The sequence below is a fragment of the Rhea americana genome, unplaced genomic scaffold (assembly GCF_003343005.1).
Source record: "Rhea americana isolate MKP2758 unplaced genomic scaffold, rheAme1 scaffold_149, whole genome shotgun sequence".
In the NCBI taxonomy this organism is placed as follows: domain Eukaryota; kingdom Metazoa; phylum Chordata; class Aves; order Rheiformes; family Rheidae; genus Rhea; species Rhea americana.
Genome location: NW_028185583.1, coordinates 911,430 through 933,928, shown reverse-complemented (window position 1 = coordinate 933,928; position 22,499 = coordinate 911,430). Strand labels below are relative to the sequence as shown.

The 22,499-nt window shown below is 36.7% G+C and overlaps 1 protein-coding gene across 4 annotated transcripts in view; it reads left to right on the top strand.

Annotated features, from left to right (window-relative positions):
• Positions 1 to 2,170: 2,170 nt before the first annotated feature.
• VTA1 (vesicle trafficking 1) overlaps positions 2,171 to 22,499 on the top strand; it is a 43,733-nt gene continuing 23,404 nt past the window's right edge. The window contains exons 1-4 of one of the 4 annotated variants that reach the window (XM_085299274.1): positions 2,171 to 2,373; positions 16,985 to 17,079; positions 20,282 to 20,409; positions 20,921 to 20,996. In XM_085299274.1, coding sequence (XP_085155400.1) covers positions 2,265 to 2,373; positions 16,985 to 17,079; positions 20,282 to 20,409; positions 20,921 to 20,996 — 408 coding nt within the window. In that variant the 5' untranslated portion in view covers positions 2,171 to 2,264. Of the gene's footprint in view, positions 2,374 to 4,927; positions 5,159 to 5,219; positions 5,967 to 6,187; positions 6,279 to 16,984; positions 17,080 to 20,281; positions 20,410 to 20,920; positions 20,997 to 22,499 lie in introns of those variants that run through there. The other 3 variants (XM_085299276.1, XM_085299277.1, XM_085299275.1) reach the window with 3 other exon arrangements.

The following is a 22,499-nucleotide window of genomic DNA, read 5'->3' as shown; positions in this document are numbered from 1 at the left end:
TTCTTCAGTAGGTTTCAAAACACTTTAGAAAGGTCAGAGCGGTGTTTGAATCCTCAGCCCCTTAGGAGACTTCCCCATGACTGCCAAAAGCACTATGGAGCCAAGACTAGCAATGGGCTGCCTGCTGACATCCAGGAGGTTTGAAGTAGTAGACTACCCACTGCTCACCCATTCCTTTGGTGACCAAAATCTGGAACATTTTAAAATCTGTTCTTGTTCCAGATCACACCAGATGCAGATTTTTTCATTTACTGTGAAAAGAAAATTCTGRAATTCCTTAGTCTCAGTTTTTCACTTAAAAACAAAACATGCTATGGTCTTTTAGTGCAAACTGTTTTTTTCTGTGTCTGATTCTATCATTAGTTTCCAGAACATGCTGATGGAAATATTATGGGTTCTTCCGATGTGAAGAACCATTTCCCCATGGTTTTCAACACTTTCTTTCCTATTTTTGCCATTTGTTTTCTGGAGCTCTTTGTAAGTGACCCTAAATATTTCTTTCTTTTAATCTTCCAAATTCCCATCACTTTTATCCTCATTTGTATTGCTTTCTTGTAGCTCCCTTCTATCCTTGCTCCTTTTGAAATTTATAGTATGCCTGCTAATATCATGTGTTTCTGTGTTGCTTTYGTATCCTCACTGTCTGATCTAAGCTCAAACACTTAGCAAATATTTGAGATGATCCTGATGGCTTTTTCCTATTGTGAAAGGAATTACATAAAAAACCTGGGGATTCTTTGATTCCATTCTATTTCTTTACACAGTGAACACACAACGCCCTGTATCCCACAACACAGCAGGAAGTATTTTCATTGCTAATATCAGGGTCACAGTGTAAGTGCTTCTTTGACCTTGTCCTTGTTTTCCACCCAGCTTTAGCTGTCTCATTTTCACAGAGAGCATTCAAATCAATTCCCAGCTCCTGTGTTTACAAACAGTTTTATCTCTAGCCAGATGTTATGCCCATTTCAATTTTCACTTAACAAAGAGTCTTAAAATTGTTTCCTCTAACAGCTACAATGAGCTCAATATACTCTAATATAAAAGTGTGGTGATTGCCTTTACAGCAAAGACATAGTTGCTTTGGGCCAGTTGTAGTACACCACCACCACAYGCCAGTCCTACAACCACTTCTTGTTCTGCTCTCTTCCTTCTTCTGTTCAGCCGTAATTTCATTTTCATTCTCGTTTCAGCACTCTCCCAAGACAGCCACGAGACAAACGCAGCCATCTCTCCTACCCCAGTTCCTCCCACCAGCACACATCTTGCTTTACGCTCTGGGACATAGACTGTTCTTATGTGTCACAGACCCAATTGGAGACCAAAGGGAAGTTTAGAAACACAGCAATCTAAAAGAAATTAAGAAATCACCTACCTACACTGTCAGAATGGGAAGATGACAGCAAAACAAATTATATGCCAGTTTATATGATCCATTTTAAACCATTTTTATTCAACAGTGCTCGTTTCTTTCACTGCTTGAATTCTCTTTCAACAAAAACAAGGCTCTGGAGGTTTCTCAAAGAAAAAGTTATCTGGAAGTTGCAATTCTGCTAAGAGAAATACTTTCTTGGGCTGGCGACTGGCTGACAATTTCCAGGAAGCAGCCCAGTCCGATAAAACATTACTAGCCAGGCCATTTACAGCAACGCTTCTCCAGTGAGCTGCGCTTAGAGGGGGAGAGGATGGAGCAGTGTGAAGGTGTAGCTAGAGACAGCACAAGCGCTCAGCTTCCCGCACCACATCTCAGTTTTGGAGCAACGCCAAGTGGAAATTCCGATTTTGTTTTCAACCAGAAAAAGGGTTTTGGTTTTGGCCGTATCCCGCCTGCCCCGAATGCCTTGCTCTGGGCACACTGGCTCGCAGAGGAAGGCGCAGGGAAGGGCAGCGGGCACCGAGCCRCCATCTTCCCCCGCTGGGCCCAGGAGCTCCCCGGGGGCCCCAAGCTCCGCCGCGGGGAGAAGGAAGGGAGGAGGCTGCTTCCACAACACGGTTCAAACACCCGGGAGCCCGCAGGCGCTGAGGGAAGCTTTGCGCGGGCACAGGCGAGCCGCCCCGCCCCGCGGGGCTGCTCCTTCCGCCGAAGCGGCCGCCGCCGCCCTCCTGGCCGACAGGGGGCGCGCCTCGCCGGCGCACCGCCCGCGCAGGCGCGCACCCGCCCTATGCCGGAAGCGGAAGCGGCCGGCGCGAGGTTGGGGAGCGAGTGCCGTTAGCGCTGAGCGCAGCCGTTGTCGCGTGCCGCCGCCTGCGCAGCTGCCGGCGTCATGGCGGCCGCGGCGCTTCCCCCGTTGCCGCCGCAGTTCAAGAGCATCCAGCATCATCTGCGAACCGCGCAGGAGCTGGACAAGCGCGAGCCGGTGGTGGCCTATTACTGTGAGTGAGGCGGCCGCAGCGCAGCCCCGGCCCCGGCCTGGACCCGTATCCGGGCCCGCGGCCGGCCCGTCGTGGTTCCCCGGTGCGGCAAGCCCCTGCGCCGGGCTCGGCGCCTCCCTGCTTCCGCGCTCCTCCGGTGTACAGAGAAAGGGAGAAGCTCCGCCTCTTGGGGCGGGACGTGCTGCTCCGTGCTCTGCCTTGTGAGCCGTGTCGGCTGCGAGCCCGAGCCCGCCCTTCAGCTGCGGGTTTTGCAGCGTTAAGCCTCTTAGTGTTTCTGGTAGGGCCTACAGCCTAAGTGTGTGTGTGGCACACACAGATGCGTGTAAAAACAGACTTTTCTGTGTTGAGGTAATGCTCGTAAGTATAGCTAAAAACTAGCAGTCGAGGCATTTTCAGACTTTTTCTCCTGATGAAGAATTCTTCTGTCTGTCCCYTTTCTGAGTAACCAGTTTTGGTTTGAGAATCTCTAATCCTTTTAGTAATGTTCACTTTATCTCCTATTAGCCTTTTCACCTTTTCAGGGTTCTTTAAGGTGAGGAGGGAGCTGGGTTTGTTTGTTTTTTGCTGTGTTCATTTCAATGAAACACAGTCTCTCTTACTGTAAGTCTGTAATCTATAGCTTCCAAACGAATAATTATCAGGGTGCAGTCTGTGACCCTTTCTATAGAGTTCCCAGAGTTGCTTAAGAAGTGTAAGCTTGTTGTTAGTTAGTTTTCTTAAATTCCTGACAGGGTTTGTCACCACACTTGGAAAATTTCTAAGATTAGCTGATCATAAATAGTTACAAACTATTACATGCTATTACTATTACATATATTAACAAAACTTCCTTTTTTCTTAAGATGGGAGGTCATTCTTGGGATTTACTTGTTAATAGCCTGTCTTCAAAAAGGATTAAATGGAAAAAAAATACTGGTATAACTGATAGTTTAATTTGTCATAAGTTTACAAGGGCAAATTCATGGAATTCGGGCTTCAGAAAGCTCTGAAAAAAGCTCAGGCAAAGAGTCAGAAGAAGTTTTACTATGTTATATATGAGCAATGTGCTGATATGCAAAAGTATCACCAAGGAAGCAAGACAGCTACATGTTAGAACATTGGACATTCTCAGTAGTACCTACTGGTTTTTTGCTGGAAAAACACAAAACGAAAGCTACCTTGTGTGACAGAAAGCACCAGCAAGGTCAAGATAYGTTGGGTTTTTTTTTCTGTTTTAACTGGACGTAACACCGTATCTAACTACTCAATTAAAATACTAACATTTAGTGTAAATAATATTTTGAGTTTAATTTAAAACAGAAATGTTTTGGTGGCTGATCCCTATTAATGTCTTTTACATTCTGAAATTTGAGTCTTAGTGTACAGGAAAAAATATTATTAAATCCTTAGTTAGCGTTTTCTGTGAAGTCCTTTGGATTGTCTTTAAGTAGTTCGAAAACTTATATATGCTGTGTTTACTTTTCTGTTTGAGTACTTCAGCACGTCTGTCATATAATTGAAGACTATATTGTAGTGATATCCTTCTCAGTACATTACTATTTAAAGTAAAAAGCAGTGATACCTTTTTTCAAAACAAGGTGGTTATTAATATTACTATTTCCAAAGCATGCATAGTGTATATAGTTCTGGCATGCTATGAATAAGAAAAGCTTTCCTTAAAAAGTAAATTGTGTAGTTGTAAATGTAGGTATATAAAAAGGTTTGAGACTTATTTTTCGGATAACATTTTGAAAGCAACACAGATTTTAAGTAAAATTAAAGGAAAACACCCCTTTTCATTACATGCTTCACTGGGAAAGACTCTGAATCTATTGAGCCTTTGAAGCGAGTTTCAGAAGAGCTTTGTACATTTCCAATAATTTATTGTGGGGAAGAAATTGAGTGAGAAATGCTTGATGTGTTCCTGGACATTCCTGGACATCCCTGCTGGCTCACCTCTGCTACACTACTTTGCACACGTATACCTAGAAATGCCTGAGCCATGTGACCAGAATGGTGGTATGGTGCAATAGTAAGAGGAGAGTAACAGGTTATGTGACGGGRTAGTGCTTGCATGTTCTCTCACAAGACTGCTTGTGAATACACGATGATGAATATCTGCATTTTGGTCATGCGATGGATGTCAGTCCCAAGATAAGTGCCTAAGGCCTATATAGGTTTGGAATATTGACAGTAGTTGTTCATCCTTAGCCAAATGATTGGGTCCATATATTAATATATCTCCATTACACAGTAAGTTCAGTATGGACAAACAATGACTAGGCTCTTGGTTTATGTGCATTTTAGTTTAGTTCTATTTGTATATTTCTGACATTAAGAGCTACTTCACGGATACCAGAAGTAAATGGAACGCTGTCAAGATGCGTTTGCAACCTCAAAATCTAAAATACTACCTGCTATAGCTTAGCAGTAAAATTGTTGGGGCAACCACTTACTGCTGTTGTTTATTTTGTCTCTCCAGCATCTACTGGTGCCAGAGATGTGTGCTTAAAGCTTGGAATTTGAATCATAGTTACACATTTTATTTACATATACCATTTTTGACATCTTGCTATTATTTTTTTTTGCCTGTAGTTCATTGGAAATATTAAGCTAATATAAACCAGTGCTACCACCCAGAGAAGATATTGTAGTCCTTCAGTCTTTTCCTCACCACTTAGCTACTCCAGAAGCAAATATCAGTGTAACCATATGATCAAGGACAACAAAGTTGTTTTCCAGCTGAACTAGCTCACTACTGTTGAACAGCTGTGTCCACACAGAGACAAAGACAAGGAACCAGATGGTATGACTTAGRGGGAAGGCAGGACTGCTACTGGTTTTTGGTATTACTGGCTTATGTTGATTTAAAGAAACTGTAATTTGATAATTATGTTTTGTAAAATAGAAACTGTTTAACTGCAGAAGGGATGGTTTGTATTTTTTTGATGGAGCAGCTCCTCCTGGACACCATTTCGAAGCATATCAAGGAAGAGGTGATCGGRAGTAGTCAGCCTGGATTCCCAAGGGGAAATTGTGCTTAACCAACCTGACAGACTTCTATGATGGGCTGACTGGCTAGATAGATRAAGGGAGAGCAGTGGATGTTGTCTACTGTGACTTCAGCAAAGCTTTTGGGACTGTCTTCCATAATATCCTCATAGGCAAGCTTAGGAASGGTGGGCTGGATGAGTGGCCAGTGATATGGATTGAGAACTGGCTGAATCACAGAGATCAGATGGCTGTGATCAGTGGCACAAAGTCTAGTTGGAGTTTAGTTCCTGTAGGTAGCGATGTTCTCCAGAGGTGGGTGCAGGATTGTTCAACTTACTCATCAGTGACCTGGGTGAAGGGGCAGAGTACATTCTCAGCAAGTCTGCTGAGGATATAAAACTGGGAGGAGTGGTTGAACCACCAGAGGGCTTTGCTGCCATTCAGAAGAACCTTAACAGGCTGGAGAGATGAACAGAGAGGAACCTCAAGCTATTAAACAAAACCAAGCGCAGAGCGCTGCATCGTGGGAAGCATAACACCATGACCCAGGACAGGCTGGTGTTGACTTGCTGGAAAGCAGCCTGGAAGAAAAGGACCTGGAAGTTCTAGTGGACAACAAGGTGATCATGAGCCAGCTGTGTGTCCYTGTAGCCAAGAAGGCCAGTGGTATCCTGGGGTGCATTGAAGACCATTGCCAGCATGTCAAAGGAGGTAATCCTCCGCCTCTGCTCAGCACTGGTGAGGCTGCATCTGGAGGACTGTGTCCAGTATTGGGCTCCCCAATACAAGAGACTCATGGAGCTCCTGGAGCAAGTTGAACAAAGGGCTACTGAGATGATGAAGGGCATGCAGCATGTCTCCTGTGAGGGAAGGTTGTGTGAGCTGGACCTCTTTAGCCTAGAGAAGACTGAGGGAGGATCTTACCACTGTGTGTAAGTATCTTAAGAGAGGATGTAAAGAGGAAGAGGCCAGACTCTTCTCAGTAGAGCCCAGCAACAGGCACAAGCTGAAACAAAGTTCTATCTGAAAATGAGGACAAACTTCTTTACTGTGAATGTGACAGAGCACTGGAACAGGTTGCCCAGAGAGGTTTTGGAGTCTCCATTCTTCAAGGTATTCAAAAGCTATCTAGCTAAGGTCCTGGGCAACGTGCTGTAGATGATCCTGCTGGAGCAGGGTGGTTGGGGGTTGAACTAGATGAACTCCAGAGGTCCCTTCCAACCTCAACCATTCTGTGATTCTGTATTTTTCAACTGCCATGTCATTTTCCACATGACACACAATAATGTTTAAGAGAATATTGGTGCTGTTGTGCAGCACAACACATCGCTGTTGCTTTATATTGTGGTACGTGCTGGTGGTACTGCAGAAACTTAAATCTGATCATATTCCTTACAAACCCTGCTTGCTTAATTCCTTTTAAGATAAGATAACTCACATCAGCATATGATCGGTGTCTTTATATGCTGTTGGAAAACTTTTGCTTCCTTTCAGTCCTAGCCACTCTTAGTAGTGTACATAATTGATAGAAACAAGAAAAATGTATTTGGCTTCTGACACAATGTATCATAAATATGCTTGACTTTCTCAAAGACTCTCAAAGACTTTCTCTTYTTAGATTATGGAGACTGTATGGAAATCAAGGAACCCAGTTTGTTTATTAGATCAAACAAGACATGATCAATCTGTCTCAAATAGCAAACTTTTTTTAAGAAATGAGAAGCTGCTTTATAGTTACTGAAGTGTTTGGGATTGTTACAGTTCAGCATCTTCTTTTAGACTGTATGCCAGTCCATTTAATATTTTTTCTCAACTGTGATAATATTTTGTTCATCATAGTTATTTAGTATAGCAAATGCAGATTCAGTAATTGTCATTAGGTCCAATAAGTGTAAGACTGCCCCATAGATCCACTAGCAAAAGGAAAATAAATGATTAGTGGTCAGTAAAATTCATTTCTTYTTAGGTTAACTTAAATGGGTGTGACTGTCTGACTACTTCAAGAGATGTAACCCTGCAAACACAAGGAGGCAGGCTTTGATAAGGAATCTCTAGTCTCTGTAGTAACTAAACTATTCCGGAGGCAGTGTGACTAAAAAGTTATTTTTTGAAAAACTGCACTGTTTCAGAGGTAATTCTGTCTTCAGCAACCTTCTTTATTATTGAAAGGCTTGTCAGTGAGTTGCAAGAAAAGCATTAATGTTATGTTATATATGGCATCCCCTAATCACAGCATGAAATGATATGTAATTCTAGTAACCTCTGAAAAGCATAACTGTAGTGATGGATTTTGTTTTACAGCCTGTTAAACATCAGAAAGTGTTAATTTGAAATATGTGGACATGACCTGTTGAAAACAGGTATGAAGTATGAACAGGTATGAAGGGACTAGTTTCTTCTACAACTAGTTGACAATCACTTGAATGAAAAATTGTCTAGCTTTTAATGGAAATCTCCATCAAATGTGAGTGGCTTTCAAACTTACTTATATCCAGGAGACAAGCTCCTCAAAGCAAACTGATAATAAAACCTTGCATTTTACAGAAAAATATGACAAAAAAAAATGCATGGCCTAATGCAGAACTTGGGAATGTAAATTTACTGTGTAGTAGAAAACCTATTGTAATTTACCAGCAGCTGAAATACTGTATTTTTTTTACTGAGTCATCCTCAAAGCAGGTGGTTAAAAACAGACAGATATTTTATGTGAACTTTTAAATTTATTCAGCTCTTTACTGTATCTTCATGGCTTTTGATTCAAWTTTAAATAAATAATTTAGAAGATGCATATAATTCAGAAGTAATACGGAAACTAATAGAGTTATTTGCTCTATTTCATTCAAGAGATTCTGTGCATACTGAGACTCCCTTTAACCATGGCATTCTAAAATTGAAATACATAAAATAATGTTCTTGGAACATTCCTTATCTACAAGATCAAATATCTGAGCTTTCTAGTTTAAATACTTATTTTTGTGCCAGTTTCATACAATACCTTTGTAAAAGTACACTTATTCTCATGTTGTTGGTGGCAGAAAGCTGTTCTCCATGCTACTAATCCTGCTAATGATGTAAAGCCTATTACTAGAGATTATGTGCTGAAGAACAGATTTAATCTGTTCTTTGTTCAGAATAAGTTAACTAATCTGGTCAAATATGTAAGATAGAGACATCCATTTCATGTTTGACACTTGTTTTGATTGTGTGATGAGTATAAACTAAAAATATTCCTCACTTCCAGTTTTTCTTCCTGTGCGCTTTGCATTTTTTCTGTTTTCAGTCTTAGGTTGTTTGCTCTGATTTCTTTTAAAGGGTTGAAAATAGGAAAGCTGTACTTTTACTACTGTAGTTTTACTATGGAGGCACAGTAAAAAAGGAGAACTAATTGGAATAATAAAAATAAATACATAAGACCCACAGAGCTCAAAACAAACTGTATCTAGAAGTAAGCAATAAAGGTAATATTCACTAGTCTTTCTGACACTTGCTGTGATTACTTAGGTAATATGTAAAAAGAAGCTGCTCTAACGGAGGTAGGAAAGAGAGCAATAAAATAGAACGTGTATTTTAGAGATAACAATTTTATTGCTGAGGTGTTTATATTTGTATTAAATTTCTAAAATTGAATTGTAAGGAGTAAATTGTAAATATACCATCGTGGGGTTTTCCATCTTAAAATTTAGTTTTTTTGGTGTAACTTCATTTAGCTTGTACCTTTGGAATTAGAATTGGTACTATCTTCTGATGCTCTAGATTTTGCTACATGCTTCTGAAGACAGATGCACTGATATTAGCATTTTAATTGACAGAATCATCGAGGCTGGAAGGTGCCTCTGGAGATCATCTGGTCTAGTCCCCCACTCAAAACAGGGTCCCTGATGTGGATTTCTCAGAGGCATGTCCAGTTGGGCTTTGAATATCTCCAAGGGTGGAGTCTCCACATCCTCTCTGGGCAACCTGGTCCAGTGTTTGACTTACRCTCACAGTAAAAAAGCTTTTTCTTATGTGTGAATGAAATATCATGTATTTGGATTTGTGCCTGTTACCTCTTGTCCTTTCACTGGGCACCGCTGAGAAGTCTGACCCCATCTTCCTTACTCCCTTTATCAATACTTACACATATTGATAAGATGCTCCCTTATAAGATGTTCCCTCTGCTTGAGGCTAAACATTCCCAGGTCTCTCAGCATCTTCTCAAATAAGAGGTGCTGTAGTCCCTTAATCATCTCTATGGCTCTTTACTGGACTTGCTTCAGCACGTCCACGTCTCTCTTGTACTGGGGAGCCCAGGACTGGACACAGCACTCCAGATGTAGCCTCACCAGTGCTGAGCAGAGGGGAAGGATCACCTCACCCTGCTAGCAGCTTTTTTCCCAATGATGCCCAGGGTGTTGGCGGTTAAGATCAGGAGTGTACCTCAGAAACACATCTCAGTCATGCCCGCTTAGCATCCTCTGGTTTATTTGACTGAGTAGTCTGAGAACATGAAATAGTTTTCTTTCAGTTTAAACTAAACTGAAACATGTATTGCAGGATTTCTTCAGGTCTGTGCTCTATTTGCTGGAGCCTGTTCTGTCTACATGACTTTACCATAATTAGCCCAAAGTAGATACCTCCTCCTTTTGCCTTCTTGATATCTCAAGTACTATAAATCTTGTAGTTAAGGTAGTTTTTTTCTGTTTTAATTAGAAATATTTCATTTTTTTATGAGAATATAAAGACAAGCATTTGAAAAATACTGATAGTTCAAATATTGTGGATAAGCTTAGAAACTTAAGAATTCCATATAAAGATCTTTTATTTACATTTTATAAGAGACCAAGGTTGGTCTTTAAAACACTCTGAAGAATGACAATGTGTAAAACAGTCATTTCTGAAGATTTGTAGTAGATGTTATTAGACTGTTTGTTTTGTCCTCTGGCCTTAATAACCTAAGTTCTTGTTTGTAATTGCAAATTTTTGTTTTGTTTATGTTGTTTGTTATTTTTACAAGTTGTTGTTCTTCAAATAATAGTGAACTTAATGTAATTTGCTATAATTTTCAGAACTTTAGATAAGAGATATATTTTATTTGAGACTGTTTTGACTTGATAACAGTTTATCTAGCACGTAACATAACTTGAAATATATTGTTATTAATCTGTTCTTTAAGATTTAGAGTACTATAAAAGAATCCGAGGGGAGGAAGAGGTTATTGCTCTGAGTTTCTTACTAAAATTAATGTGTAGTCCTCCTCTCCCACCATGTCCCACCTTTCCCTTCAAGAAGATTTTTTTTCCCTGTATTTCTTCCTAAAGTAATTTTACTTGAAAAAATTTAAAAATAATTTGTTTCCTATGGAATAGTTGAGGGTTGAAATTGATGCTGTCAGTCTAATACTTAATGTCTACTTTACCAGCTGCCCTCTGCATCATATAATGTAGAGAAAGTGTATGGTCCTCCAGTGTTTGTTTCAGTGCTATTAAATCTATTTTTAAAGTATTTTAATTCATTTGATTAAGACAACTTTGATTTGATCAAATAGATTAGCATGTTTTTATGATCTAGATACAAAAGTTACATGATTTACATAATTACACATTAATGTTCCTGAAAGGAAGAATAACTCATTTTTCTTTTTTCTATGCAGAGGCATTCTTTATGAAAATACTTCTGCAGTAGTTTGAATACAATTCAGTTTTATGCTCAAGTTCCTGCTCCCACACATTTGTATTTCAGCTGTTGTTTTGCTTGTACCAAGTAATTAACAAACATTTTTCTGTCAGTGGTTTGACGGTGGGAGAAAGGTATAGAGTCTGAGTGATAAATAAATTACGGAGTGAAAAGGTTTTCATCTCTTAAGCAAAAGCAAAATCTGGCTCAAGTTGATGGCGACTATTTTGTTGCATTTTGTTTGTTGTGGAATATGTTAATGAAAAGCATTAAAAATATTCCAGTTCTTAATATTTTTTTCTATACTTAAATGTGTGGAGAATAAGACCTGTAATCTCTTAATCCTTCTAGGCAAGGAAAGAGAAAGATATTCAGACAGAATTTAGAAGATAGAATCAACCTATTGTGCATACTAGCTGGTTGGAACTTTTGTTCTCCAGTATTTTTACTTGGCACGGAGTTAGTTTAAAGTCAGAGTTGGGGGAGTTTCAGTTGTTATCCAAACATAAGTCTGGAATAACTTACTGTGTATTAGAAATGAATGCTTGGCACATACTAAAGACAAAATACTCTGAAGTTGTGCGATGTATTAGCAAAGGAAAAATAACGTGGTATTACGTGACATAAATAAAAGCAGAGAAGTTTCTGTAAAGCTCACTGTATAATTCCTTCCAGCACACCCACGCTAAGTATTTACTGAACAAAGATTAAGGGCAACAAATCAAGACATAAATTTTCTGGTTGTCCTGGCAATTTTTTTTTTTTCTGAGAATGATTACTTGCCAAGTCTTTATGAATTTGAAGATAAATGTCCTGCCTGAAAAGTGAGTGCAAACCCTCTTTTAGTTAATAATTGGCAGAAGTTTTGTATTTGTGTGTAAAAGATTACAAGTGACTTCAGCYCTGCTTGCAACATTAATTAATATTTAGACGCTAGGCATAGGTAGTCTCCTTTACCTCTTCAGTGCCATGCTTTTTGCAYGTACTACTGTGGTAAACCACATTTAAATCCTTTCTGCTGTATGATTTAGTTAAAGGGGAAGGGAGACAAGGAAAGTAGCAGAATACCTGTGCATGAAGCCAATTGCATAAAACAAGCTTAAAAAGAATTGATAATAACATTCACTTGTTTGTTTCCAAGTATTCTAGATGTTCCTCAGAAATAGTGGAATAAAGATGAAAGTTACAAGTCATTTCCRAGAGTACCTACATTCTTCAAATAATTTCTGTTTAGGCTTTGAGAACATGAAGACTCTTGCAGCTGCAACCTATAGTTTAAATTGTGTTTTCATATCAGAATTTTCAGCAGTCTGGCTTGTCACAGGAGGAATTTATTATCAAAGGTTACCAAGCAAATGGTTTCCGAAATTGTAGTTGTTCAGCTTTACAGCATGTTGTTGTGGTCATTGGGGACAGGCATTTTATGCAGTGTTCAGTTGGGACAGAATTCTTGATCGAAAGCACTCCAAAATCATTTGATGTAAAATGGCATCTCAAGTCATTTAAAAATTCAAGTGCTCTTTTTAAAAAGGCAGTTTATTTGATTGAAATAGAATTGTAATATAGAATACAAGAATATCTTTCTGTGGTGTCCATAGTGTTTAGGTGCTTAACTCCAAGCTAGTAGAAATTGAACTGTTTGCTTTGAAACAAGATTCATGTGGCTTAAGCAAGCACAATAATAGTGCATTCYATGGCATCTACAGTATTACAGAAACCAGACTATCTGGATTTAAAGCAATGTAAATAATTATTTTCTTTAAGAAATGAGGAAAAATCTTGACATACTATGTTTGGCTTTTTCAACAACCAAAGATCTTTAAGGTGGTAGACATTTGGCCTCTTGCTTAGGAGGTGCTTGCCACTGAGATTTCCTGTCAACGTAAACATGGAAGACAGTTCTTCAAACATTGGTTGCCAGTTTAAAATTTTATTAAAAATATTTAAACAAGAAAAAGATAAGTTTTGCTCATTGCTGTTGAATATTCAGTACTGAAGTGAGTTTGCTTATCTGGAGTTAGATATAATATGAACTTAATAGATATCCTTTAGTAGATCATGGCATTAATTTCAGTTACTATCATGCATGTTTACTGTAATATTTATGTGGATGGCATTGCCATAACTACAGAAGTAAAAAACATGTATAAAACTTTGGACATCTTAGCTGGCAGAAGTAGTATTGGAAACGCCCTACTCTTACAGACCACCTTGATCTAGAATACTCTAGGCATTTCAAAATCAGCGGAAGTAGAGGGAAGGATGACAAAAGATGCAGGCATAGAAAAAAAAATATGTCTGGAAATAAATTAAGATTTTTTTATTATACTTCATTTCTAAGGTAAAAAAATAATACACAGAAATGTAAAGAGTAGAAGAGGACAGTTTTTCCTGTTGTTTGTAACAAGGCAAGGGGATACTCAATTAAGTTAAATTGTAATAAATACTCCCTTTTATTTTTAAAAAAGRAGAGCGTACTCTTCCTTGAGTGATTATTTCTTTTGGATTCACTCAGTCTTTTACATAATTTCAAAAGCAAAATTTCAAATCATTACAAGGATATTCTTACCATTTTAATATTATCTRTAGGGACTAATACCAGATTCTTATGCTTTCATCCTGTTCTGTTTCTCTCAGAGCAGTTCCTCAGATCTTTCAGTTTTTCAACTGTTTTGCTTGCTCTCTAGTTGATAGGTTTGATAATTATTGACAATGTTTTTCAACTCTCCTGCCTCATACCTGCTTTTGACTAAACCAGCTTTGAGTAAAGCAGTAAGTTTACTCAAATGTTTTTCTTAGCAACATTTTATGACTGGTGTGCTTCAAACTGTGGAGAGTATACTCAAGAATACATCATTTTTCTTCAATTTCTTCATTTTGTGAACTGAAGTTGATGTTCCGGATGATTTTGACTGGCAGACTATGGTTTGCGTTTTCCGACCTGCAGGTTGCCCTGTTTTGCATTGAAACGAAGTTGGTTAGTCAAAGATATTTTTTCATTTCCCTTAGTGAAGACAACCTTTCAGTGCTGAATGCTACTAGCTTGTCATGCTCTGGCAAGACTGGTTTTCGCTAGCATTATAGCCTTCCTCACCACCATTGGTGGTGACAGTTGGAGCACATATAACCTTAGCTTGGGTGACATTAGTAGTCTCTCTGTAGAATGTCTCAGTTCTTAACATCTGCAAAGCTGCTACTTAGAGCACTTCTATAGTTTCATGACAATGTATATTGAGAGAGACTGGGAACAGTCCTCCAGGCTTTAATGCCTTAAGGACTCTTTAGCACATTGATCCCAGGTTTCTTTGTAAACAGGAAAGTGATGTCAGTGAGGAGCATTACTTGAAGTCACCCATAGTGTAAATTTGTATATGGACAAGAAAAACATGTTTCTTATCTATAACTATTGTTCTTTGACCTGTGCTCTCTGTGTGCAAGACTCACTCCTCTGCTCTAGGTCATTGGAGTGCCTGAAAGGGGTCCTTGAWTTTTGCTCAGTTTCTGAAATCCTGAAAGGGGAGAGGCCTGGCTTTTTAGGGCTACCTACAAAGCATACAAATGCCACAGGCTTTTAAATAAACCCCTTTTTGGTTAAAATACTTTTGCTTTCCATATTTAATAGGTGCATTTACATTATATGTGGGAGAAAATCCACATATTGGTGGTAATCTTGAAAAATAATAGTTACAAATAAGGACCTCTTTTTAATGATTAAGTTAATCCTCAAGAATAAAGAGGTTTGCATGATTTTTATTTGTGTATAAGAGTTCTTTTTATATTAATGAATTTTGAAAGAGGTATGAAAATGGATTCTTCCAGGTTTAAGAGGAATCTATATCCAGTAGTGATCAAGGGTACTCTGAGCATGTCTTCCTAACTCAGTCTAATATTCATTTTCTGTATTTTCCTCTGAAAATGTCTGGTATTTGCATGTGTCAAAGAAAAAAAATACTGATCTAGATGACCTACAGATCTAACAGCCATGTTAATACCTCAGAGATAAGTTACTGAATCAAACCATGAAATGTGTTCAAGAAGGTTTCCAATCAAGTACGTACTTAAAAATAAGTTTAATTGAAGACTGTAAGTACTACGATCTTCAATTATTGCAATATTTTTAATTGGCAATAGACTTTGAGTGCCTTAAACATGAATCTGCATCTTTCTATGCTTGATTTCTTAGAAATAAATTTCAACTTTGCATTTGATCATTTCATAATTCTTAATGTTAATATATCAGCATGTTGAAGATAAATAAGGTGGATTTAAGAGTGCATATTATTTATTAATCTTAGTKTTGTCATTGATGAAACTTATGTGGCAAATAATTTGTTTTAAAATTGCTGTCTGTCATCATTGTCAGTTCTTATTTTCAGTTGTTCATATCCTGTATTCATCCTGATTTTTCAGCTTGGAACAGACATTTACTTGATTATTTTTTTATTGAAGACTTAAGTAAAATGCTAGTTTTCTTTCTAAATTCTAAGAGTAGTGAGATATTGAGGGGCACAGATACTTTATTTCTTAGCTATTTAATGTTTTGGTCTTTTTAACAGTTGGGCAGCTCAAGAACAGCTTTATTTTAAAATTTGAAAATGTGTCAACTTTAGTCTCGGATAAGGAATGTATACTCTGTCTAGTTTGAATAATCAAATGTATTTGAAACTTGTGAAATACTAAGATCTTAAAATATAGAAAAGTGATATAACTTGTGTTGCTCATCAGCAAATCTAAGCAAATTTTGTAGAGAATAGTGTTCAATTTTATTAGACAAACTGATAACAGATGAAAAGGGTGGGCAAGCGCTTAAACATATCCTCTCTTCAGCAACAAACATCAGGCTAAGTACAGGTTGAAATCAATTGCTTTCTGTGTTTATGATAACTGAGACAGTTTTGAGAGAAAAGGGTGACATATCTCTAGTGCATGAAATGATGTTTAGAAGAGGAGAGATGATAAGTTGTTAATCAAGTAAGGTTCACTTGCAAAGGTTGAGGGCTTGCAGTAAGAGGGCATTGGAGTATGCCATAAAAACTAGTTCATGATAATATTCAGTAGAGTTACAACATTTTAGTTCTTAAGCTCTGCGTTTGAAGGTATTTTTTAAGACTCCCTTGAGAGTCAAGAGCATAAGTTAGTAGAGTGGGTGCTTTGTGAAAAACATTCTCCAGTTGGTTACTGAATGTTTCTGTCCATTATCACCTCATTGTGTGCTAATCGTAGTGAAAAATAGTTTTTTGATTTTACTCTTTCCTGAAGCATTTAAATTCTGCCACATGCATACATAGAATTTGTAGATTTTGATAGTTCTGTTGGTCTTTTTTAATTGGAAGAGGTTAATCGCTTAGTGTCAAGATCATGTGAAAAATTAGAAACATTACTTGTAGGTCATGTATAACAACGTTCATCTCATATAAAGATGGATTGTCTTGTCTGCCTTTTGATGATGTGTATGCATATACATGGATATAATAAATGATTAATTCCGTTTAGTACAGTTTAGTTTTAAAGCTAATTATCTCCCACTACAGGAAATTCCATATTTACCTATATTTGTATACTCAATAGGTATACATATATGTTAAGAGTTCTGTGAAATTTGTTGACATATAATTAGAGATAAAAATTKAATTCAAGCTCATGTTTGAGAGAGTTGCAGATGTCAGGTGGTGATCTTTTACAAAAGCAGTTAATGTTGCTTCATAGCAATACAGGCATTATCAATTTGAAATCAGCAGGAATATTAATTGAGAAAAATTAAACATAAAATTCAGAAAAATATTTTCCAGTATTTCTGCAAGACTGAAAATATCTGGATTTAGCTGTTAGCGTTCAGTAGCACTATAGTAATCCATTGTTAAACCACAAGATGAATTTTGTCTTTCAGATGTGTTGGAGGGGGAACATTGCTTGCTTTGGTTCAGAGTTTTGCCATAGATACTAATTTGCTCTTATTTTTTTCTCTATTGATTTATCTCCTTTAAAGGTCGTTTGTATGCGATGCAAACAGGGATGAAGATTGATAGTAAAACCCCAGAATGCCGTAAATTTTTATCCAAACTTATGGATCAGCTGGAAGCTGTGAGTAGAATTTATTGCTCTCCTCTAAAGTTATTTGTGATGTTACTTTAATTTCTATTCAAGCTTCTGCAAATACTGTCTTTTCTCTATCATCAGTCATTGATGCAAATATTCTGTATGCAGGCATACTGTATGTATTTTTCAAGTTGTATGTAATAAATCATTAGAAGGATTGGAATGAGATAAAGCTCCCTCTCCTGTTTCCTCTCCCTCTTGTCATCTCATTATAGCCAACACTTATACTATAATTTCATTTAGACAATATGAATTGCAAAGATACTGTATCCACACATAGTCTCATGAAAAATTATATCACTTGTTATGAAATAAACACAGGCTGTTCAAAAGACCTTTTTATTGATTTGTCTTTGATTCCGTTGAAGTCTTTGGGAATTTTTTTTTCCTTTTGTAGGAGCAGCTAGCCTAGTCTTCTGTGCTTTTGTAATTTTTATCCCAAATTTTTATACCTAGGGAGATTTTTAAAACATACTCTAAAAGGTAAGATCACAGAAGTATCTTAATCGTGTTAGAGATGCACAAATTCTTGCACAATTGTGCAAGTTCTTACACAAATTCTTGTAAGCACAGTCTTATCTGTGCAGGTGAAAGGTAGTTACGCTACAGTCTTTTAGAGGACTCAATAATACAAAAAATGAAAACCTTAAATAGAGTTAAACTAAGAAAGGAAGGTACCGATGGTCAGTTTAAGCTTCAGTAGCTGTTTTCGACTGGTATTCTGTAGAGTAAGTTTTCACAGACTAGACGGAGCTAGTGCATGGATTTTAAGGTTTAAAGGCTCGTTTGGAAGCAGAAAGTAACATTGAAAATGGAGTAGAGGTACTTTTTGTGTATAATATATTTTTATTCAAAATCTAACCATAGTAATGCCTGAAGAAGTTGTGTGAAACTAATGAAAAACTTCAGGTCTTAAGAATTTTTTTCCAAATGAACATGAATGTTTTGTCTTTTTATTCATACCTTGTTCTTCTTGCTATGTTTTATCAGTGACTTTTAGCAATTAAAAATGTAATACAAAGTGAATTGTTGGTGTGTTATTTCATGAAACTGCAACGTTATGGCTCTTAATTTTATACCAAAATGAAAGGGATTGCAAGAGAGATGATATTAAAACTCCAAGATTTTTCATTCACATTCCCTGAGGATTGTTCAAAGTTACTGGATCTGTTATGGTACTACGGGAGCTGCTCTATCTGCAGTGTTCAGTTGCACTTTCTATTTCAAATATAGAAGGACAAAAAAAAAAAACAGCAAAAGCCTTTGGGCATCTGTCTGTATTAACTGGTTTGTCTTTCAGTTGCTGGTGAGATTGTGTGGCAACTGATAGAAGAGGGAGTATTCGTGCAAGCTGGCAGATGAGGTGTTTTGTAGTAAATTATTGAGGTATGTTCTATTTAGCCAGGTTGTGGAAAGCTGGAGAGAGCACTTCTAAGCAGTTCTAATACAGTACTATTAAGGAGGAGTTTGGACAACWTGACAAGTTGGTGTGTTAGTATTTCTGCAATAATATGATAGCGGCTGTTGTCAGACTGCAGTTAACCAGTAGAGGGCGTATAGGGGTTTCACACAGCTTTTTGTGTGTTGCTGCTATTGATTATTGTAGAGAGTAGACAGAAGCTTGTAAACAATTCTGATTTTTTTTATTAACAAAGGATAAAACAGTATAAATGTTTTATTGTGAGAAAATATAGTTTTACAGATCAGTGTAGTTAAATGTGGTGATATTGGATCTAAAATGCATGTTTTCATCGGAAATATCTTATGTATAGCTGTGTTGTTTTGCTTTTTCAATAGGTAACTTTAATATAAATGCTTTACTAAAATAAAACCCCATTTGTTTGATTTTTACATTCAAATTATTAGTTATCATTAGAAACATCAGTACTGCAGTACTAAATTACAGATTTTGTGAAGGATAATTCCGAAAGTAAACAACCAGGACAACTTTAATTTTTTTAAATGTGTATGTAACAGCRTGCCATTTGTGCCTTTGAAACAATCTCCACTGAACATCAAATCAAGTCTAGTAATAAGTTATTTTCTAAATATAAGGTGTACATATAAGCACATAAAATATATATAAACTTTTTTTAGCGAACTTCAACAATGTCTCATTTCTGACACTTATTTTACAACTTAAAGATTGTGATATACCCAACAAGAAAGAAACAAAATTACACTTCCTAAAACTAATACTTTTTAAAGACTTTATGTAGATACAAATTCAACAAAAATCTGCAAATTTGAAGCACTACTTGAAATGTTTACATTTCACTGCTGAAATCAGGTAACTCTTTCTTTGTAACATTCTATGCATTGAAAAATTGGCTGCAATGTAAAAAATATTACAGAAATGATTAAATTTTCTTCATATTCACGCACTGAATAATAACTGCTATTCAGAGATTGTTTTTAAATCTTTTGGCAAAATAAGGACTGCAGGTTAGTGTCACACAGTGTTCCTGTTTTTGTTCTCTAAGGATAGCTTGAGATTTCCGTATGTGCAAACAGTAAGCCTATTCAGAAGTTGTAAATCCACCTGTTGTAACTGTAACGGGGTTATTTGCTTTACTGATTTTTATTAGGAAACCTGAGGCTTCTTGTACTGTAGCATCTTTGAAAAGAGGTCTTTGAATTACAGTACACTGCTTACACTGAAATTCCAGTAAATCCATAGGTCACTAAACCAGTCAAGGTAGGGCTGAAACTCTTCAAAGATGTAATGTGCTGTAGTGAATATTCTGCAAGAAAAAGACATAGTCACTCTGACCTGCAGTAACTTTATAAAACACTCTTTATTTTATCAGTTAAGTGTGCCAAATCCTCATTCAGGCTTMAGAGTTCTTGGTATATCAGATGGTAAGGAAAATCTATAGTTAGTCTTTTGAAATATAACAGTTGCATATTTTTGTTTTTATTTTTAATTTTTTTTTATTTAAAAGTTATTCTATATTAGTAGSTATTATTCAGAGCTGCTAATTCGTAATATTTTTCTCTCCAAAATAATATATTTTCCCTTAGGCATGCYGCCATTAGCATTATTATGTTAATTAGTATATTGTTTCCCTTTTTGAATTTTTACTTGGGCTTGTCTGAATCAGCAGCTTCTTATATTTGAGTTAGATTGTAAAATTGCTARCATGTAAGACAGTAATGGGCATCTATTTTCTTCAACTTTTTTCAGATGAAAAAGCAATTTGGTGATAATGAAGCTATTACTCAGGAAATTGTTGGTTGTGCTCATGTGGAGAATTATGCTTTGAAAATGTTTTTGTATGCTGACAATGAAGACAGAGCTGGGCAGTTTCATAAGTAGGTGAAAAATCTTTATTTTGTTGCCTAAATTAATATATTTGAATGCACACTCCCTTAGTATGGCTGGAAGCATGAACTGTGCTTTAATGCATTCATTTCTTTTAGAAATCTCCATTGTTTACTACTACTGTCTCAAATTTACACGTTAACTGCTGCTGTTCTTGTATTCTTGAAGAGGTTGTCCACCTTTTGGCAAGCTTTCTAAAGCCCCCAGACCAATACTCAACTAATGTAGTATGTCTAGTGAATATTCTAAGTTAGAAACAAAGTGTGGAACATATAAACGACTTTAAAAAAAAAAAATGAAAACTTTCTATTTAGTAGTCAGGAGACTAGTCARTTTATTCTTAAATTTAAATGTTGTGAAGAGAATTCGTAAATGTCAGATTAAAACGAAAAAACAATGGTGATTGGTTTTAAATAAGCCAGTATAATTAAACTGCCATTTTTTAAATCGTGCTCTTAAGATTGACATTACCAAGCTAGTGAAATGTTTTCTTTTTTACAGAAACATGATAAAGTCCTTTTATACTGCAAGTCTTCTAATTGATGTGCTGACAGTTTTCGGGGAGCTCTCTGAAGAGGTAAGTAAGTATTAAGGATACCAGTGTATTATCTGACTGTTTTTCATAGCACAGGAGCACAGCAAGTTGCTACTTTAGTTCCTTAAAATGKTCTTACAATTTGTAAATATGAAATTCAAAGATCATTAGTTTTAATTGTATAGTCAAGTACATGTTAGTGAATCATAAGTATTTGTATAAATGGCATGTGAAGTACAAGACAACTGTAATCTATTYGAAGATGCTTCATGACTTAACAAATACCAGTTTCAAATTCAAAGTCTGATCATAATTATGGGGCACAGTGTTACGATTATGGGACACTGAGCAAGTATAAATGACTGTATGGAAAAATGATGCAAGGTTCCTGGCCCTTTCCATCCTCACCTTTTTTGTGCTGTGAGGAAGAACTACTTATAGTGCTAATAATTGACATGGAATTGTATATAGTTTACTTTTGATGTTGCAACAAAACCCACCTTTAAAAAGTGATATGTGAAGCTAGAAGGATAAATTTGTTTCACAAAAAGTGACTTGCTATCTGACTGTCAGATCATCAGTATTTTAGTTCAAAAATTTTATCCAGTAAAGTAGCTAACACAAACCCAGTTCTAGTGTTCTTCATGGCAGTTTATTTTTTAATCAAACAAATATTCTAGAATTGTTGGTGTACTTTATACACCAACATAATTATTTTTAGATCATAATTATTTGATTGATCTGAATCTTCCTGCATGTTAGGCACACCTGTCAGATCAAGGTTCTCAGGAGACTTACRCACAGGATGTCTAGTCTGAGAATTCCAAACAAAGCGTGAAGCAGTGAACAAGATAGAAATTATTTTGGTGTACTTTAATAAAAATAATTATGAAGTCTGTTATGAAAGTAAGTCTTTCTACTAGCTGCACGGTCAGCTTTTCCCTGTATTCATTCATGCCCCACACGAGAATTAATCTCAAATATGAGGGAACAGATACTCTTAATAAAGTATTCCTTGTTCTAGAAAGTAAAAGTTAAATATTCCTTACTGAATTAACTGAATGAGAAACTTATTTTGAAAATGTAAGGGTAAAGTTGAAAACATTTGACAAGGACAAAATCTTGTAGAAAGCTGTTACTGGCTGTGAAGACATGTTTCAAATATAGTTAAAGGAAACTGAGAACAGTAAATAAGAAACAGCAATGATATTAAATAATCTGAGATCAAGTCAGCAATTTTTGATCATGTAAGTGCTTAATGTGCCTCAGTACACCTAAATCCACATGGGTAATCCACAAATATTTTGATTTCTCTCGTGCTGGCGTGCTACAGTTTCCACTAGTAAAATTCCTTAGAAAAGTTCTGTTTCCTTGAAGACCTCTAACAAGCTGCAACTGTGGCTATGTTGGGCCCACACTGTTTCACACTTTGTTTGGAATTCTCAGACTAGACATCCTGTGCGTAAGTCTCCTGAGAACCTTGATYTGAYAGGTGTGCCTAACATGCAGGAAGATTCAGTAGGTTTAAAAACAGTAGCTATGGTT